General features: G+C 39.7%; 1 protein-coding gene across 4 annotated transcripts in view; it reads left to right on the forward strand.

Annotated features, from left to right (window-relative positions):
* The first annotated feature begins 688 nt into the window (after nt 1–688).
* Nucleotides 689–18190, forward strand: part of Dio2 (iodothyronine deiodinase 2) — a 303804-nt gene continuing 286302 nt past the window's right edge. For 2 of the 4 annotated variants that reach the window (XR_011373335.1, XR_011373337.1), the window contains exons 1-2: nt 689–1607; nt 10187–10784. Coding sequence is in view for 2 of the 4 variants with exons in the window: in XM_070028520.1 (XP_069884621.1) it covers nt 1386–1607; nt 10187–10774 (810 nt within the window). In the remaining 2 variants the exon portion in view is untranslated. Of the gene's footprint in view, nt 1608–10186; nt 15759–18190 lie in introns of those variants that run through there. The other 2 variants (XM_070028520.1, XM_070028529.1) reach the window with 2 other exon arrangements.

Below are 18190 nucleotides of genomic sequence, written 5' to 3' on the forward strand. Positions count from 1 at the left end.
ATAAGACTGAAAACTTATATTAAGTTTCTGCATGAAGCTGTCAAGAAATGTTGTGTTGATACTCAAGAGAGTTAACAAAAAGTTTTCCACCACACATTGGATTTTCTTAAAAAGATTATAGCTTAAAAGTATTTCTAGGTCACAGACCTGATAAGGAGATATATAGATCGGTGTAAAGGCCACATGTAAACATTTCTATCTTCTTAAAAATGGAGCAAAGACCATCTGTGATTATTCACTCTTCCTCTTTTCTACCTGCCTGCCTAGAGCCCTTTTCTCGGAAACTCCTGATTAAGTTAATAAAAATGATAATCAGAGGAGAGAGTATTATCATATTAATCAACACATTATATTAAATTACTTTCTCCAAAGTTTGGAAGCAGTTCCTGAAAGCTGTCAAAGGTATTAATTTTTTCCCTCCCTCCCTTTTCCCCTTCCTTCATCCCTCCCTCCCTCTCTCTCTTTAAATCACAAAACAAAATTCCACTGTCTCTCCCCAACCCCTTCTGAAAAAAAAAAAAAAGTTGTTGAGTTTTGCTTTTCTATTCACTGCAGTCCTGGCCAAAGTAAAGCCCTCTTTCTCAATGACGTCAAGATCTTTAGCAAGATTAGGCTTTCATTTCTCTATTGCAGCAATTAGCCAGGGAATGTATAAAAGACTTCGGGGAGGCTCACTGGGCTGCAGAGAGAGGCACTTTGTACCACAGACAGATAGCAGGAAGGAAAAGCTGGAGGGAGGGAGGAAAAGGAGTCAGTCGCTCCTGGAGAAGGGAGACGGGAGCCCGTCTGGTCTGGGAGAGCTGAAAGTGTGTTTCAAACGGAGTACAGAAAGAGAGCGAGAGAGCTACCCTTAAAGCACATTTAAAAAAAAAGGAAAAAAAAAACAAAAAGCAACAACAAAACTCTGGCAATTCAAGGAAGAAACAGGGCTGCATTTAAAGAGAGACAATGAAGAGCTAAAGAAAAAACAAATTTGCCATCTGCGCCTGAGTCTCATAGGTGTTTGGAAATGAAAGTCTCTAACGGACTCTGACAGGGGTAACTGGATTAGGGACTGGCTCGCCAGCTTTTTTTTTTTTTAACATCTTAAATCCTGAAAAAAAAAAAAAAAGCAGCAGCTCCGAATTGAATGAATTGATGGGCACACTCCAACTGCTGGGCTGCAGAGACTGAACTTGGTCTTGCCATTTCTACTTCTTTGAAAGAGGAGACAACTTGGGCTTCCTTTTAATTTAGTTTTTTTTTTCCTTCTTCTTCTCTCCCCCCTCCCCCTCCCCCTCACCTTCCTCCTCCTCCCCCCCCCCCTCTCCCACCATACTCCTTTTAAATAAGAGGGCGAAGGGGAAATCAGAGCACACAAGGGGACTGACTCAGGAGGCAAGAAGATGGGTATCCTCAGCGTAGACTTGCTGATCACACTCCAAATTCTGCCAGTATTTTTCTCCAACTGCCTCTTCCTGGCGCTCTATGACTCGGTCATTCTGCTCAAGCACGTGGTGCTGCTCTTGAGCTGCTCCAAGGCCGCTCGCAGGGAGTCGCGTCGCATGCTGACCTCAGAGGGACTGCGGTGCGTCTGGAAGAGCTTCCTTCTGGATGCCTACAAACAGGTGAGCTACGCCCCCTGTCTGGGTCCAGGGGCCAGGGATTCCAAGATTGGGGATTAGAGGGCGTGGCGTGTGTGTGTGGGGGGGGAGGGGGAACATTGAGATGAGAGCTGGGGGCATGCCTAGTGGTTGTGTCTGTGCATTTACACCTGTCACGTAGGTTAGACGTGGAGGGAGAGATAGGAATGAATCTGTAACCAAGAGTCTTTTGACTAAGGATTGCTATTGACCTTGTGATTATGTATTTATTCGAGTAGAGGGTATGATGCCTGGAAAATAATTTGGGGCAAAATCAGAAAAAAAAATGTTGGAGATGAGAGGAGGGGAGAATGGTGGGTTTGTTCTACTCTTGGCATCAGCTGAAATTATGATGCTTTTCTGGATAGGAGGTTAGTGAGGTGTCCTAGGAAAGATAAGTCTAGGACTTTCTCTTTTCTTCTTTGAAAATGTCAGCGTCACCAACAAAATGCTGATGGCACCATAGCCACTGTGTTTCTGGAGGTGAAGGGTTCAAGGAAAGTAAACCTTGTGAGCCCTTGTAGGGGGCTGGGGGAGGGTTCCTCATGACTACTTACCCATTTGCAAAAGGAAGCTGTGAGTCCTGGCTGTCAGAGATGCCAGATCTACACACCTACTTTCTCAAAAGTGAAAACAAGTTGTCTTAGAAAAAAAGCAGATGGGTTTTGTGGGTTCATTTCAGTCTCATGCTTTGAAAGCATAGGAGCAGTGGTCTCCATTCCCCATGGAGACCTGCACCCCCATACTGTTGGAAAGCCTCATTGAGTGATCTTTGCTTCTGAGAGAAAAAAATTCTGGTGTTTCCAACTTTTATGCTCCCGAGAGACTGGTGGAGCATTTTCAAGCGAGATCTTAAGGGGAAAGGGGGAACATTTTGGCCCTGTCCTGTGTCAATTTGTTCCTTACTCTTTACTCCCTGTGTGACTCCTGAAGACTCCCTGGGGTTAGAAAGAATGAACTCATGTGGCAGAAGTTGGTAGTGAAGGAACTAGCATTGGTTCTCCTGGCAGTGTTTGGGAGCCCTTGCTCAGGATGTCAGGGAAGGAGGTTTGAGAGGAATATTGAAGCCAGGTGTTCAATGAAGTAGTACAATTTAGGCAGGCAGAACTTCAGAAATACTGATGGAAACTCAGAATACTACAAGGGGAAGGAAATGAGTCCTCCATAAATAAAGACTAGAAAAATAAAACTTGGTACCAGTTAAAGTGAAAGAATGAAAGAATCCAAGGCAGAATGGTTCCACTGAAATCCAATGTCCAGAAAGTGAATGTCTATGATGCACTGGAGACATTTTTACTACAATACATGCTGTGATTATCGAGAGGAACCTGAAAAAGAGCTGTTTTTATTAATCTAAAGGCATGTGAATAGTCAGACCTCGTATTAGGGAATGGGAATCTCTTCATGAGAGTATGAATGAAAGCTTGGAGTTGAAATATGCAAATTCACACTTACCAGGTATGTACAGGCAAGGGGGAAGAATGAGCAAGGAGATACTAAAATATTCATTCTCTCATTCCATTCTCGCAAAACTGTAAATGAATGTGAGATTTTTAGGTTTTCTTTAGGGGTTGGAAATTTGAAGGGGAACAGCACATATATAAAAGTATTATTCATCAGTACTTTTTTCACCATATCTCTATTTCATGTCTTAGAGAAATAGAAATATCAGTGCTTTGATCTCAATATAGCAAACTCTTAGTTTTTGTGAAAGATAACTGACTTCTGCTTTTGAAATGTTTTTGATCTTTTTTTCTTTTTCTTTTTGCCAGTCCTGGGGCTTGAACTCAATGCCTGAGTTCTGTCCCAAGTTTCTTTAGCTCAAGGCTAGCACTCAATCACAAGAGCCACAGCACCACTTCTGGCTTTCTCTGTTTTGTTTATTGGAGTTAAGAGTCTCATGGACTTTCCTAGCTGGGCTGGCTTCCAATCACAAATCACGATCCTCAGATCTCAGCCTCCTGAGTAGCTAGGATTACAGGAGTGAACCACCAGCTCCCAGCTAATTAAAACTTTAAAAAAAATTGCATTTATAGAAAATCATATATGCATCTATATCTAAATCAAGTATCATCTTTCACATTGACTATGATGACTGAAATGTTATCCACAAATATTACATGAGATGTCTTTCCCATTAAGCAGCCTATTGAGACTGAGATGGAAAAACAAACAAATGGCTCGATAATAAACTTTTTCTTTAATATATACTGCCCCATTGTGTTGTAATAGGTTGTTACTCATATTCCAGGAATTTGAGGAGGATGAGTGATTTGTTTTTTCTTTTGGTATATTGTCTGTATATTCTTTGTCTCTGAACATTGATCTGATTAGTGACCAAGTTCATGATGGATGTTATTATAATGATTTATTCAATACCTGTCATGTGCGGGAGCAACCCCAGGAACTTTATATTTAGAGACAAGACTGAACTGGGTGTGTAATGAATGGAAACCTTGTGAATACAGCTTGGTTGTATGGCTAGGGTAATGGTTGCTGTGGTGGCATTTGCGAGTGACTTCAAACCTCTTCAACAGGTTGAATCATGTCACCAAATGCTGGTGTCATCTGTGCCACTGTCTTTGGGTGTGGCCATTTCGAGAGACACTGAAGGAGTCTCTGTCTGAGATGGCATCACAGGATTTCATAATCTTGACTACATTATGTAGAAGCAGAGTTTTCCAAGAGGCGATTTCCACACGTGATACAATTAGACATGTCATTTCTTCTTCTTTATCCTGCTGGTCGTTGACTGTCAGTGACTGGAAAGATATTGGAAGACAGTGGGATAAATGTGTGTATCCTATACTGATAACAAAGGCGAGATCACACACACACACACACACACACACACACACACACACAAATAAGAAAGAAAATGCTCTTTTCATTAAAATGGTGTGAGGGATTCAAAATGAACTTTATGGAGAAGCTTTCCAAGATCACGGGTGTTTGGTAAGTGGTTGGGGTTCTCTGTACACTATTGATTGAAAAGAGCCTATAGAAATTCATGAGAGAGCTGAGGTAAATAACAGAGGTGAGTTATTCAAGTTTCTAAAGTCACTGTCACTTCTGAACACTGTATCCTTGTGCTGGTGCTTGAAGACTCAAAATGCACCCAATAAGCAAACTGTCCTGTCTGGCTCTTACCTAAATGAAGTGTAAAAGTAAATACACCGTATAGAAGCTGACAAGCAGTTTAGTTTCTGCACGGTTAATATTGCAGAGGCACAGAAAACATATTCATTTGAACATATAATTTGGGTTTTGAAAGGGTCTCTTTAACCTTCTCCTCCCCCTCTTCATTCACCTCCAGCCTTTTGACACGGGATTGTACAATGGAAAATGGCTCTTTTAAGAGAGAAATGGTCCCCAGATTATGCAAAGAAGGCCACAGCCAGGGCTTGTCCATGACTTGGGCAAAGCATTGGGAATGATAGGTCTTGGGGTTGTATTTTCCAGGGTATTGCAAATAGGGAACTGAATCTGCTTAATGCTTGTTTGTCTAAGGACATTGATGTAGCCTGGTCATTATGTCAAGAAAATGGACACTTTCTGAGAGTTAATAAAGCCATTTCACTGGCTTAGGATAGCAAGAACTGTATGTAAATACTCTGCTAAACAGCCTCACCCCCCTTTTTTTATCATTTGCTTTACCATTTATCATGAGATTATACGATTTTTTTTTAAAAAAAATCAGAGTCCCTTTTCATGCTATGAAAAAAAAAGGTTAGTAGCATATGCTCTATTTCCATATTTCTATATTTGATGAATGGCTCTTTTATTTCCTGGCCTCAAACAATCCACATGCTATAAAATAGCATTATCGCTTATCCCTATGCATTAAACGTGGCTAGGGAAAGATATCATCAAGGAGATGCTATGTATTACAAACACGTCCATTGCAACCTTTAAACTTGGCTCAGAGATGTCGTGTTGTAAACATGCAAATGGTTCATTCACTTCCATTGTTGGTGTTGTGTCCATGTTGATTACAAAAGCACCAGAGAAGATTACGGTAATAGCGCAGATGAGGGAGAGAAAAGTCAGTGATGACGTTATCACGTCTTACGTATGTCCTTTCTGATCCTTGCAAAAATAAAGAGACCCTTTGGGAACATCGGAACTTCAAGACCAATTAGTGGAAACGATGCTCCTTGTGTTTGGGCATTAAATACCGGGCAGGGTTCTCTTTAGAGCGGCTAATGCTGGCAAAGAAAGAGGTACCGACCTAATTACTCTTCCGCAAGAGTAAAAAAAAAATGCCTTTTGAATGCCTCTTTGGCAAATATGTCTCATTAAGGACAAAAACCAAACACAAACCCTCTAAGAAGGAGAAATTAAGATGATAGGTAACTTGTGGCCAGGAGACTTTCTGTGCCACTGTGGGAAATTAAAACAAAGTTTGGGAGTACCAGGGGATAACTTGTTTTTGTTGAGCTTCTTTTCCTGCCGACAAAATGTTATTATGGGACCAACTTTATTTTCTTCATCACTTTGGCTCTGTGTCAAGGAATGCTTTGCTTCTGGGAGAGCAAAGAATCTTCCATGGTGATTCTCCCATTCCATCGTAGCAAGGCTGCTAACCAAGCAAAACCAGGAAACTCCATTTGGAATTCTGATAGAGCTCTGCACTGGTGGTTCACTCCTGTAATCCTAGCGACTCAGGGGGCTGGGATGGGAGGATCACAGTTTGAAGCCAGCCTTATGTCGGAACTCCTATGTCCAATTAATCAGCCTGTAGAGGAGGTCTGGCTCAAGTGGTAGAGTATCAGACTTGAAGGAAAGAGCTAAAGGGTAGGGCTCTGGTTCTCAGTTGAAACCTGAGTACCTGCACCAAGAAAAAAGCAACCTGATCTAATAGAGGTTGGTGATCAAACAAATGAGAAGGAACAGTAATGTTGTTAAAAGATGCATCCCAAGTGTCTTTTTCTTTATTTTAGCTAATGTATCCTCCACTAGGTTTTAGTAAAGATGGACAAACTCATGATTATTATAGGATAGTTATAAAAAGTAAGACTACTGGCCTGCTCATTGGAATTTATAGATCAAAGATGTATGTTTTTCTTTCATTTTATTAATAGAATTTACTATTCATTTTATTTTATCTTGTTCCCTTTATTTATAAAGGTATCTGTTAGTGACATTCTAGTGTACACGAGGGTCCTAGAGTTTCTCAACAAAGAGGATTGACATATCTGTTTGCTGATCAAGAGATGTTTGGTCAAATGCCTGTAGATCCTGTCTGTAATCCTAGGTAATTGGGAGCCTGAGATCCAGAGGATTGCAGTTCAAAGCTAGTTTGGGATAGAAAAGTCTTCAAGACTCCATTTCCAAAATAACCAGCAAAAAGCTAGGCTGGAGATTTGGCTCAAGTGGACAGTGCAAGCCAAAGCAAGCACAAAGCACTGAGTTCAAACTCTAGTGTTACTAAAAAAAAAAAAAAGCAAAAACAAAACCAGCAAACAAAAACCCACCCAAACCAGCCAATCAGCATTGGGTGTTGATTATGGCTGTCTGTTTCAGGAGATACCAGGATGAATATTTCTGAATGTTCTGGCTCAGATTACTCATCCATCACCTCAATATGATTCTCACTTCAAGTCAAGGTGACTATTCAGTATAAAGCACTTTATTAACCTGGAATACAAGCATTTGTTCAGTAACTCACTCAGCATTTTCTTTCTTTCTTTCTTTCTTTCTTTCTTTCTTTCTTTCTTTCTTTCTTTCTTTCTTTCTTTCTTTTTCTTTCTTTCTTTCTTTCTTTCTTTCTTTCTTTCTTTCTTTCTTTCTTTCTTTCTTTCTTTCTTCCTTTTGTCAATCATAAGGCTTGAACTCTGGGGTCTGAGCACTGTCCCTCAGCTCTTCAGCTTACAGCTAGCGCTCTACCACTTGAGCCACAGCACCACTTCTGGTTTTCTGGTGGTTTATTGGAGAGAAGAGTCTCATAGACTTTCTTGCCTGGGCTGGCTTTGAACCACGATCCTCAGATCTCAGCCTCCTGAGTAGCTAGGATTGTAAGCCTGAGCCACTGGCTCCCGGCTCTGCATACTTTCTTTTAATGTATTTCTTAGACTTAAGAAATGTTACTCTGCATTTAGGAGCATTGCATAATTGATAACTTTCCTATTTTTTTTTTCATTTTGGAGTGATAGTGAGATACTTTAAATTTTCTAAGAATCAGTCCATGTTTTAGGAAGAACTATATGTTGTCTTTAACAGAGAAATGCTTTTTACTTTCTAAGAAAATTAACTGCAGGTAACAGGAACTTACTTGAGACTGAAACATCAGGGTGGGAGACTTAGGTAAATAGTCAAAAATAACACAAGGATCAACCAGTGTGCCTGGGTGAGGGTCAGAGGGTCTGATGCCCTTTATCACAGCCGCACCATTGTGCAAGGCTCTTGACAGTGACTCCAAAACCGTTCTGCAATGAAGAGGTTATTTTTCTCATGTGTGTGGGCTTGCTTGCTTAACAGGACGCCTCTGTCACATACTGTTCTGACAGCATTTTTCTTATCACACTGTATGGAGGGACATAGAACATACAATATTGTCAAAACCAACCAACCAACCAACCAACCAACAATGATCCTAGAATTGTGAGTACTTTGTAGGAAAGATCTAATGGAAAGGTGATAACAATATTATAAACTACTTAAATCTACAAAGAAGTATCAAGAGGACCCATACTTTACTAGATTTATAATGTCTTTACAGTGCCCATCTTTAAGTGGGAAGAAGGGTACTTTAGTACCTCAAAAACAAATGTAAATGTAATTTGCGTGAAATAACATAGTTAAAAGTGACTTAGGTTAGACTGGTCCATCTAACATCACTTGCAAATTAGCCAAGAAATTGAATAGAAATCAATAACTATCTCCCTGATGGTAACTGAAATTGTACTTATTTAAATTACATCAACAACTGCCTTTTCTAAGAAGAAAGAATATCCTATTAATAGTACTTGTTTCAACTGCCCCCCACCCTCCGCTACTTCTACAATTTTTGAGAGGGAAAAAAATAGAACTTAGATTCTTTCTCCATGTTAAAGTGAGTTATGCCTTATCATTAGATGGAAGCTTTTAAAGAAAAGCCTTTGATTGTGCTCTATCAGTTGGGATTGTGGCTTCATTAGCAATTCATTTCTAAGTGGCTCCAGTTAACAGCAGCAGTGTTATATGGCTGCACTTATACAAAGGAAATAAGTTGATCCAGTTGGAAGTGTTTTGTAATATTAAGCATAGTGTATAAAAATCAATTGCATGTTCATAAACTATCCCTATTGTTATTGGCTTTGAGTAAACCATTGTAGGGAGAGATCCAATTGTGTTAATTCAAACTGAAGTAGTTGGCTCTTTTATGGTGCCTGTTTTTTATTAACAATTTACAAATCCAAAGACCACCAACTTTCTTTCATTATCCTGTGTTCCACTATTTACACCATGTGCAAAGGGGCCACATGGAGCAATTTTATCTCCATCTTTTCTAATACTTTTCTTTACAAAATCACTCAGAAGTTCTTGTAGGTAAATTATCTGGTAGGAGAGTAGATGGTTTGTGACTTCCTAGATAGAAGGAGAAAAACCAAACACAATAGAAAGGACACATACAATAGAGATGATGAAAACTTAGCTAAAAGTAGGATTCTGGAATAATTGTATTTTTGTTCATTTGTTTTTTTTTTAAAGTAGGCATTGTAAGTTTCAAGATATAAGAACTATAATAAAATTAGTAGCTGCGGAAACCTCCAGGGAGGGTCCCATATTGAGGCAAATCCAAATCTCTTCTCAGGACAATTTCTTTATTCCAATCACAGAATTTCCCAGGAAACATAGTACTGTGCTTCACATAGTGCAGTGGCTATCTGATAATGAAAACATATGACTTGTAGCTGAAAACTTTTCCTTATCTAAGCCTCCCATAACCAAATAAAGAGAAGTCAAGCATTATCACCATTTCAAGGAAGAGAGAGACTCCCGAGTAAAGTAAGTGAAGTAATCTTGCTTATGAATGCTGGATTCTGGTTGTTTAGACCTCTTGTCCAGGAATAGTGCAGTGGGACTACTGTCTATTTGTGGAGATGAAAAATAATTTAGCATGGTACTTGACAGTTCTGCTTCTGCCTGGGTATTTTAGGATTGGAAAAGAGGCAATCTGTCCCAAGACTCTGATAATTTGTCTTAAAGTAGACCATTTGCTTCTAACTTTTAAAATGAAGCCAATTAATCATGTGTTATAAAAGTCTTGCTAGGTATTGACAGCAAAGCAAGGATAGTGTAAAAAATACCAGCCTCCACTTAATTATGAAAAGAGTTGGCTCCAGTGCCTTTGACGACAAAAAGCAATTACCTTTGATGACTGTACAGGAGAGAGGGGGGGGGGGAGAAGAGTTTGATTCTGTTTTGGCCATTCTTTACATTACCTGCCATGATACCTTTTGACTCAAATTAATACATTTGCCAGCTCCTTTGAAGGAAGAGCCAATTGGTGTCTAAGGCAGGATTCTCTTTCCTTGTGTTGTGTGCGTGTGTGTGTAATTCTTTTTCTTTTTCACCATCAGGTGAAACTGGGTGAAGATGCCCCCAATTCCAGCGTGGTGCACGTGTCTAACCCTGAAGGAGGTGACAGTAGTGCAAGTGGTACCCAGGAGAAGACACCTGATGGGGCCGAGTGCCATCTTCTTGACTTTGCTCATGCCGATCGCCCACTAGTGGTCAACTTCGGATCCGCCACTTGACCGCCCTTCACCAGCCAGCTGCCAGCCTTCCGCAAACTGGTGGAAGAGTTCTCCTCGGTGGCTGACTTCCTGCTAGTCTACATCGACGAGGCCCACCCTTCCGATGGGTGGGCGGTGCCCGGGGACTCCTCTTTGTCTTTTGAGGTGAAGAAACATCGGAACTTGCAAGATCGATGCGCAGCAGCCCACCAGCTTCTGGAGCGTTTCTCCTTGCCGCCCCAGTGTCGAGTTGTGGCTGACCGTATGGACAATAACGCCAACGTAGCTTATGGGGTAGCCTTTGAACGTGTGTGCATTGTGCAGAGACAAAAAATTGCTTATCTAGGAGGAAAGGGCCCTTTCTGCTACAACCTTCAAGAAGTCCGGCGTTGGCTAGAGAAGAATTTCAGCAAGAGATGAATTCTAGATTAGCTGGTTCAAGGTATGATTGTAATAGAATTTTTTTTTTCAAAAAAAATATGTAAAGGAAAGGAAACTGAGAACGGCATCCGCTATTTCAACTGAGTCCGATTGCCTTACACAAAGGCAGGAATTTACCTGTCAGAAGAACATAGACCTCTAACAGCTCAATACTTGGTTCCCTGATTAGTAGCCCTGTTACCTCTCTTCTTAGTGAAAAGCCCTGAGTGAAAAGATCCAAGTTGGATCTGAGTCAATGTGTGTCCATTCTTCCTTGAGAGAGAAGCAACACTGCTCATCTATGCATTGGGACCAGAGGAAGAGTTACCTGAATAATGACTATGTTAGGGAAACCACCATCCTTGTTATGATTAAGTGTATTGCCTTAAGAGTTTAGACAGCATGGATAGATCCCAATTGGAAAATTTCCAGGTACTTAACATAATAAAGCATCCTTGAACCCAGGCCATGTGGTGAGGCCCATGTGGTGTTCAGTATGTTAGAATCTAGTTGTAGAATGCTCTGGGCCAGTCACCATAGCCTAGAATTACCAGGTGTATTTGCACATACCTCAACCTTGAGGGTTGGAATGATCATCTGAAATCTGGCAAATGTAGAAAGAACTAGAAGGAAGTGAAATCAACAAAGTAAGCAAAAAGGGGCAGAAAGATTAGAACATGCCATAGTATTTCACCTTGTAGAACATGAGACTAACACGTTAGCCACAGACACATAGAAACATGCATATAACTGGACAAAGAAAATGCTCAGCTAAAAAATGGTATAGAGAAAAATCCATCTGAAAGCAAGGCATTTGCCACATCTAGATTGAGGAGGAAAAAAGGATGGAAAGGAAAAAAAGTTAGATATTTGTACTAATGATTATTTTTTGTGGGAATACTTTACAAACCACGTATGCCATGTATATATTTTCAGTGAGTGAATTACATCCTATGAAATCTATTAAAGGGAAAACCAGTGAATCTAATGGTGCTGGTCTATACCTCCCCAATTCCTGCAGCTGTCACGTGACTCTGCTCATGGTCTTTAGTCCCATTCTTTGTGGCAATATTTCCTCTCAATGACGAGCTAAAGGGGATGGGAGGCATATACCCTAGATGTTCAGCTACAGCCCTCTTTTCTTCTTAAATTGGTGAACTGAAGTGAATGAGTAACACAAACAAATACCCTTTCTTCTGTTGCAGAATAGAAGAGGCAGGTATTTTTTGAGATAAGTCCTACTAATGATGCTGGGGGCTTTGGTAGGAAGTAATACTTAGTTTCAGGGAATGACATTTGAATTTAGACTTAAGACTTCTTTTGTTCCCATGTAATCAAGGATTAGCAATCAGTGTATATGAGTATAATCATATATATATGTAACTATACATATATATCATGAGTCTCTATTAAAATAAGTGATTTGATTTTTCTCATACGTAATGGCTAAAGGTCATCAACCCCGAAAAGAAGAGGTTAGCCAATTTTGCATCACAATTTTTTAAAGTTTGAAGGTATTATCAAATCATAATATATGATCATATTTAAGGGTCCAAATCAAAATCTTTACAATCATTCCATTAATAACTGGATCATAAAACAAAATAGGAAAATACCCTTTAAAATGAAAAGTATCTTTCTAAACTAGTTGTCTGAAATGATATTAAAAAAAAAGTGTGAACCGGGTTGCAAGAAAGAAAATAGCAAATAAAAAAAAGCAGGGACAAATCAGTCATCTCACTACCTGGCATACTGTTCATCTATTATGGCTGTATTATGACTGATGATTTTCTGATGGCAAAATTTAAGCTTTCCAGTATTTTAAGTTCTGCACATAAAACAAAGAAATGGAAAATTTCAAACATATGATGTTATGTGATTAATTGCTGTAAAGTCATATGGAAAAGAGATTTAGATTCTTTGTTAATCCTTCCAGTGAGGGTTTATCAGTGCCCATCCCCCCCCAACTGATTTTTATCTTCAAAATAATGTTGAGAAGCCAAATGCAAAATTGGTGGTGCTATGCCCACATCATTGCCCTTTGTTCTACATGAACGATAATGGAACAGGATGTCAGGAAAGCTGGTGGGGGGAGGAGTTTGGTTTATACTATGCCAGTTGTCTAGGGAAAAGGATAATGGAAAGCCACCTCCTTTTGTTATATTTTTTTTAAAGAAAGAGAAGGTTGTGTGTGTGTGTGTGTGTGTGTGTGTGTGTGTGTGTGTGTGTGTGTGTGTGTGTGTGTGTGTGTGTGTGTGTGTGCGCACATGCGCATATGGAAGTTTCTTCTGGATGAAGTCCACTGGAGGAATGAAGTAGAAATAAACATTCAGAGATGTAAGCTGACTGTCAGGGAAAAAGACAGGTTCATTAGAAAATGAAGAGATATGGGAAGAAAAGTTGTTGAAGGGCTAATGGGAAAAGAGAATTGATAAAACTCAGAACTCCTACATGATGTAGAATGGCTTGATCTTTATCAGGCTATGATAAGCCTGTCATATTGTGGCCTATGTATCCCCACTTAAATTTTTATGATTTCCTGTTGGTATTCTTTTTAGAAAGCTAACAAGAAGTCATTCTTGGAGAGAAAAGGAAAGTCAGTGCGTAAGCTGATATTCTCAGAGAGACTATTAGATTACCAAAACCCACCCACCTAGCCTACCTTTCTCAAAGAATGTTTCCTTTGAAGAGCTATAGTTCTAATTCTCACAAGGCTAATATTTAATATGTAAGACTCTGAATTCTTCCTTTTTAGTGCATACACATTCTCCCTATAGTCTGTGTTTACATGGAGCTAACAGTTTAGATTTTAAAGCTGAATTAGCTTGTCTAATATTGAAATTGTTTCCAAGAAATTTTAGATATTATTGTAGCATCTGGATTTACTCAGACATGTAGTGTTTGAGAGATGTCTTGGAACTATTCAAAACTTTATTGCTTTGAGAAAGCATTAGAGGAATGGAAAATGATTTTCTTGAATGGGCATGAATGAAATGCCCGCACAGTTGTGTAGATGCATTTCATACAGCTATTAAAAATGCAAACTGACCTCTAGAGGGGCAAAATAGTCACTGTTTTTGCTTTGTATAGCTGAAGTAACAGCTTCCAAACTCTCTGCATTCACGTTTTGGAGGTAGAACAATGGGTTCTGTGTCTTCACCTCATTTATGGACCGTGTCCCTGATTCTTTTTTTGGTAATCCTAACATCTAAGTAGTCTATCAATTTATTTGAATACTTCCCACCCCCACCCCTCCAATTACCAAGAGATGCTTATCCTTTGATTATTTTGCTTGAGTAGGATTCACTCTTTGGGTTCTTGAATTAAAATATAATATAAAGCATAGTGAGGTCCTGTGTGAGGATTGCCTTGTGCATATAATACCAGATGGGTAGGTGGGAGACAATATTTGTGCCTTAGAAAAATGTCTCAGGTGGTTGCAAGGTATCCTTGGCCAGCTCTCTAGGCTCTGTCTATACCAAGAGAAATTGGTGGTGAATCTATATGGATGCCCACTTTGGAAATCCTAAGCAGATCAACCTGGACAATTGTTTTACCTGACCTCTGACTGATGGTTTGGAAAATAAGTTTAGTTAGAATTCCTTGGCCACCGCAGAGGGGAAAATGTGGGACTCTGATGTCTGCTCCATTAAAAGATGACTGAAAAACCTCTGCAAATGTTTACAGATTTTCAGAACATGTGTAATGTCATGTCTCTCAGCTGCGGAGACTGACAGTGAGTCTTTTAATCCCAATAGTTGTTTTTTTAAAAAAATATTGTTATTATTAAAACAGTGATACTACCCCAAATCAAACTTCCTCCTTCCCCCTTTGCCTTAAAATGGGAGCCAAACCCTCTGGTTTTAAGTGGCCTTCCAGAATGAGACATGAATACAAATAGCCACATGGAGGTGGCACTGCCTTAGTCTAGTCCAAGGCTGGGTGAGCTAAGTTGCTAACAAGGAAGGCTTAATCCTTGAAGATTTGGTGAACTAAAGCGGAAAGGATTTGGAGAGAAACTCCTTAGGCTGGAGGAAGGGTGCTGAGTGTCATTGAGTGACTTCAGAATGAGGAAAAACATTGGGCCACTTCCTCCTGCCCTGTGTTCCAGGTAGCCACTAGACTGGACAGGTCTGAGACTTGACAGACCTCACTCTGTTCCAAGGTGCGTCTGAACCAACAGAAAGCAAACACGTACAGATAAATCCAAACAAGACAGCTCATGCAAGTCAGGGTTGCTGGCCTGTCTTGGGCAGCAACAACTAGAGCTCCAGGGAGTTTATTTAATATTTGCTGAGACTTTGGAGATCCAGCAGATGTTTAATGAAGTCACTATTTTGGCTCAAACCGCCCTCCCCCCTCCATCTTTAAAAAAAAAAGAAGCAAACAGGTAAACACAAAAATGAAAGAAGCCCACAGAAGGGAGTGGGAAATAAATAAAAATTCTCTCAAGACTGCTTCAGACCAGGGCACTGGTCAGTGTGGTTTTTCTGTGTGTTAGGATTGGGGGATGTGAAGACATAAGTATCCAGTACTTTATAACCAAAGCAATTACAACGATATTGGGTAGGGAATGTTGGCCAGTTTTATTTAGTTTTGCATCACATTATCTCCAGAACTCAGTAGCCCAAGAAATCGGGCACCTGAAGAGGGAATCTGAGATGTGCAGAGTTTACCAGTGTGCGAATGATAACTACTGACGAAAGAGCTACCCACTCAGTTAGTGGTTGGATGTTGCCACATTAGTTTGTCTCTCCCCATCTCAGTATTCCTAGCAAGGAGAATCTTCGGGGACACCATGTGAAGAGTCCTGGGTCAATGTGATGATGAATGTATGTGTGTATATCTCTGCTTCTCAGTGGCAGAAAAAGAAATGCCTTGGAGATTATCAGTAGAAAAGAGTGTTATTATATTGGTGCTGAGTGCTATGTGTGCTTTTACAATGTGTTCTTGTATTTTAATAAACTTTGAATAAAAGAATAGAGATACTCTTTCATTCTATTTGTTTATTTTTCAATTACTTTCTAGACCATGCCTCGGGCTGGAACACATTCATGGTTGACAAGGGAAAGAGAATTCATCATCCTGATATTTATTCCTTGCTATTCCTGGGCAAAAGAGGCAGCAATGTCAGATTATTTTAATCTCATGCTGGGTGCCAGGATCGTCAAGGAAATTAGGACAAGTTGAAAGAAAACCTTCAGATACTTTCCATATTTATGAACAAGTCACACACAGAATTCATGGAAAGAGGCCTGTTTAAGAGACTGTGGAGCAAAGTTTGTTAGCTTTACATCTCAGGTTTTCGAAGTGCAAAAAACATTCCAAAGAGTTGGTTAAAGCAACACACACACACACACACACACACACACACACACACACACACACACTCACACACACACACACACACACATACACACACACACTCCATACATTTACATGAACTTTATTTGCTGGATGATCAGCAATGCATTAATGTTGGAATGAAAACATTGGAGCACATTTATACCAAGCACTTTCCACTGTGCAAAGTTATGAAGATATGATGTCATATGGAGGTGGTGTCCATTAATAACAAGAAATATATGTGAAACATGGTTAAATATATGCTATTTGTTCCTGAAATCAGGCCACTTAACCAAAGTATGTCTGGAAACTCAGATCACTCACTATGTTTTATATATAACAATTTCATTAATATTTGTAGCACTTGGTTAACAGTTGTAGCAGCTCTATAACATCCTAGAATTTTAGTGGAAAATCCCAAGAAAAACACAAAACAAACAAAAGCATTATTTGGACAACTACTGTTGGGTTTGCATTCTTTGCAGGGTCCTGGGCAAGGTACAATTTGCTGTACAAAAATAGACAAACTAAATCCATCAAGACATGACTCTTTCAAGAATCGTGTTGTGCATTCCTCAAAATCTTTCAAGGGACAAAATTAGTCTATGTTAAAGAAGTGAAATTCATGGGCTGATATAACCAAATCCTACATATTATGGGGGTGAAATGCCTCAGGAGCAGCTGAATCAGATCAAGGGACTAGAACATGTTTGTGTTTGCTAGGTCTTTTGTCTGGTGTCTGCTTTTTCTCCCTACCCAGTTTCTCCTTATGCTGGGTGACCTGACTGGTGGAAAGTAGCTGCCTTCCATGCAGTCAGACGGTTCAGGTGGGTTCAGCCCTATTCTCCTGGAAGCATGTGAATTGGACAACTCGTGTTAGGAACTCATTCCATTGCTGTAGAGGTAGGACCTGATAGCAAACCAGAAGAGAGGAAGGACTGGGATCATTCAAAGGTATCAAAATTGAACGTAGAGATTTTTTTTCTTCCCCAAAGAGAAAGAGACTTTATTGGTTTCATGAAGGTTTTGGTTTACACAAACACTGAAAGGAAGGCACAAGTATCCCTGCCCTCCTGCCACCTCCTCTCTCTATAAGCAATACCTTCTCAGCAGTATACATGTGTCATAATTGATGAACTTATACTGTCAAAGGTGGCTCAGAATCCATGGTCTACCTTACAGTTCATTCATCTCACGGGGCTTGACAACTGTCATGACAGTATCAGAGAATATTTCTGCTGCCCTGCAAATTCTGTATTCTGTCTATGCATCTTTCCTGACCCTAACCCTTGGCAGCACTGATTGTTTCATTGTCTACAGTTTTACTTCTCCAAAATGTCACATAATTGGAACCATACAGAACTGACTCACTTCAGATGGATTTTCTTTCATGTAGAAATAGGCATTTAAGGCCCTTCCAGAAGCCTTTTATTGGTGTGATAGCTCATTTCAATGGTGAATATTATTCAATTCTCTGGATGTATCATCATGTATTTATCTACTCACTGATATCTTGGTTGCTTCTAACTTTTCACTATTGGGAGTCAAGTTGCAAAAAACATCTGTGTGAAAATGTTTATGTAAATATACATCTTTGATTCCTTCAGGCAAATATCTAGGAGTACAATTGCTGGATTGAATGATAAGTATATTTTTTAGTTTTGTATGAAATTGTCAACCTACCTTTTTAGTTCTTTACTGTCCTTGCTGGCATTTGGTGTTACTAATATTCTTTGCATATTTTGGTTGCTACTTTCCAAAGTGACTGTCTCATTGTGCATTCCCACCGCCAATGAATGAGAGTTGCTAATGCTCCACATCCTTACTTCCATTTATTCTTGTCAGTTTGTTATCTTACTGTGGAGGATTTGTTTACGTGTTGTTTCTATGTTATTTTTTTATGGTACTGGGTTTGGACATCTAGTACTTGGGCATCTAGTACTTGCTCTAAAGTCACTCTATCTTATGGGCCATGTCCCCTGTCCTACTGTTGAGTTATAATAGTTCTTTCTGTACTTTGATAACAATTGTTAACCGGAAATGTCTTTTGCTTTAGCAGTGTGTGTGATTGTCATTCATATG

This window comes from Dipodomys merriami, unplaced genomic scaffold (genome assembly GCF_024711535.1).
Source record: "Dipodomys merriami isolate MVZ:Mamm:240054 unplaced genomic scaffold, mDipMer1.0.p SCAF_1, whole genome shotgun sequence".
NCBI lineage: Eukaryota > Metazoa > Chordata > Mammalia > Rodentia > Heteromyidae > Dipodomys > Dipodomys merriami.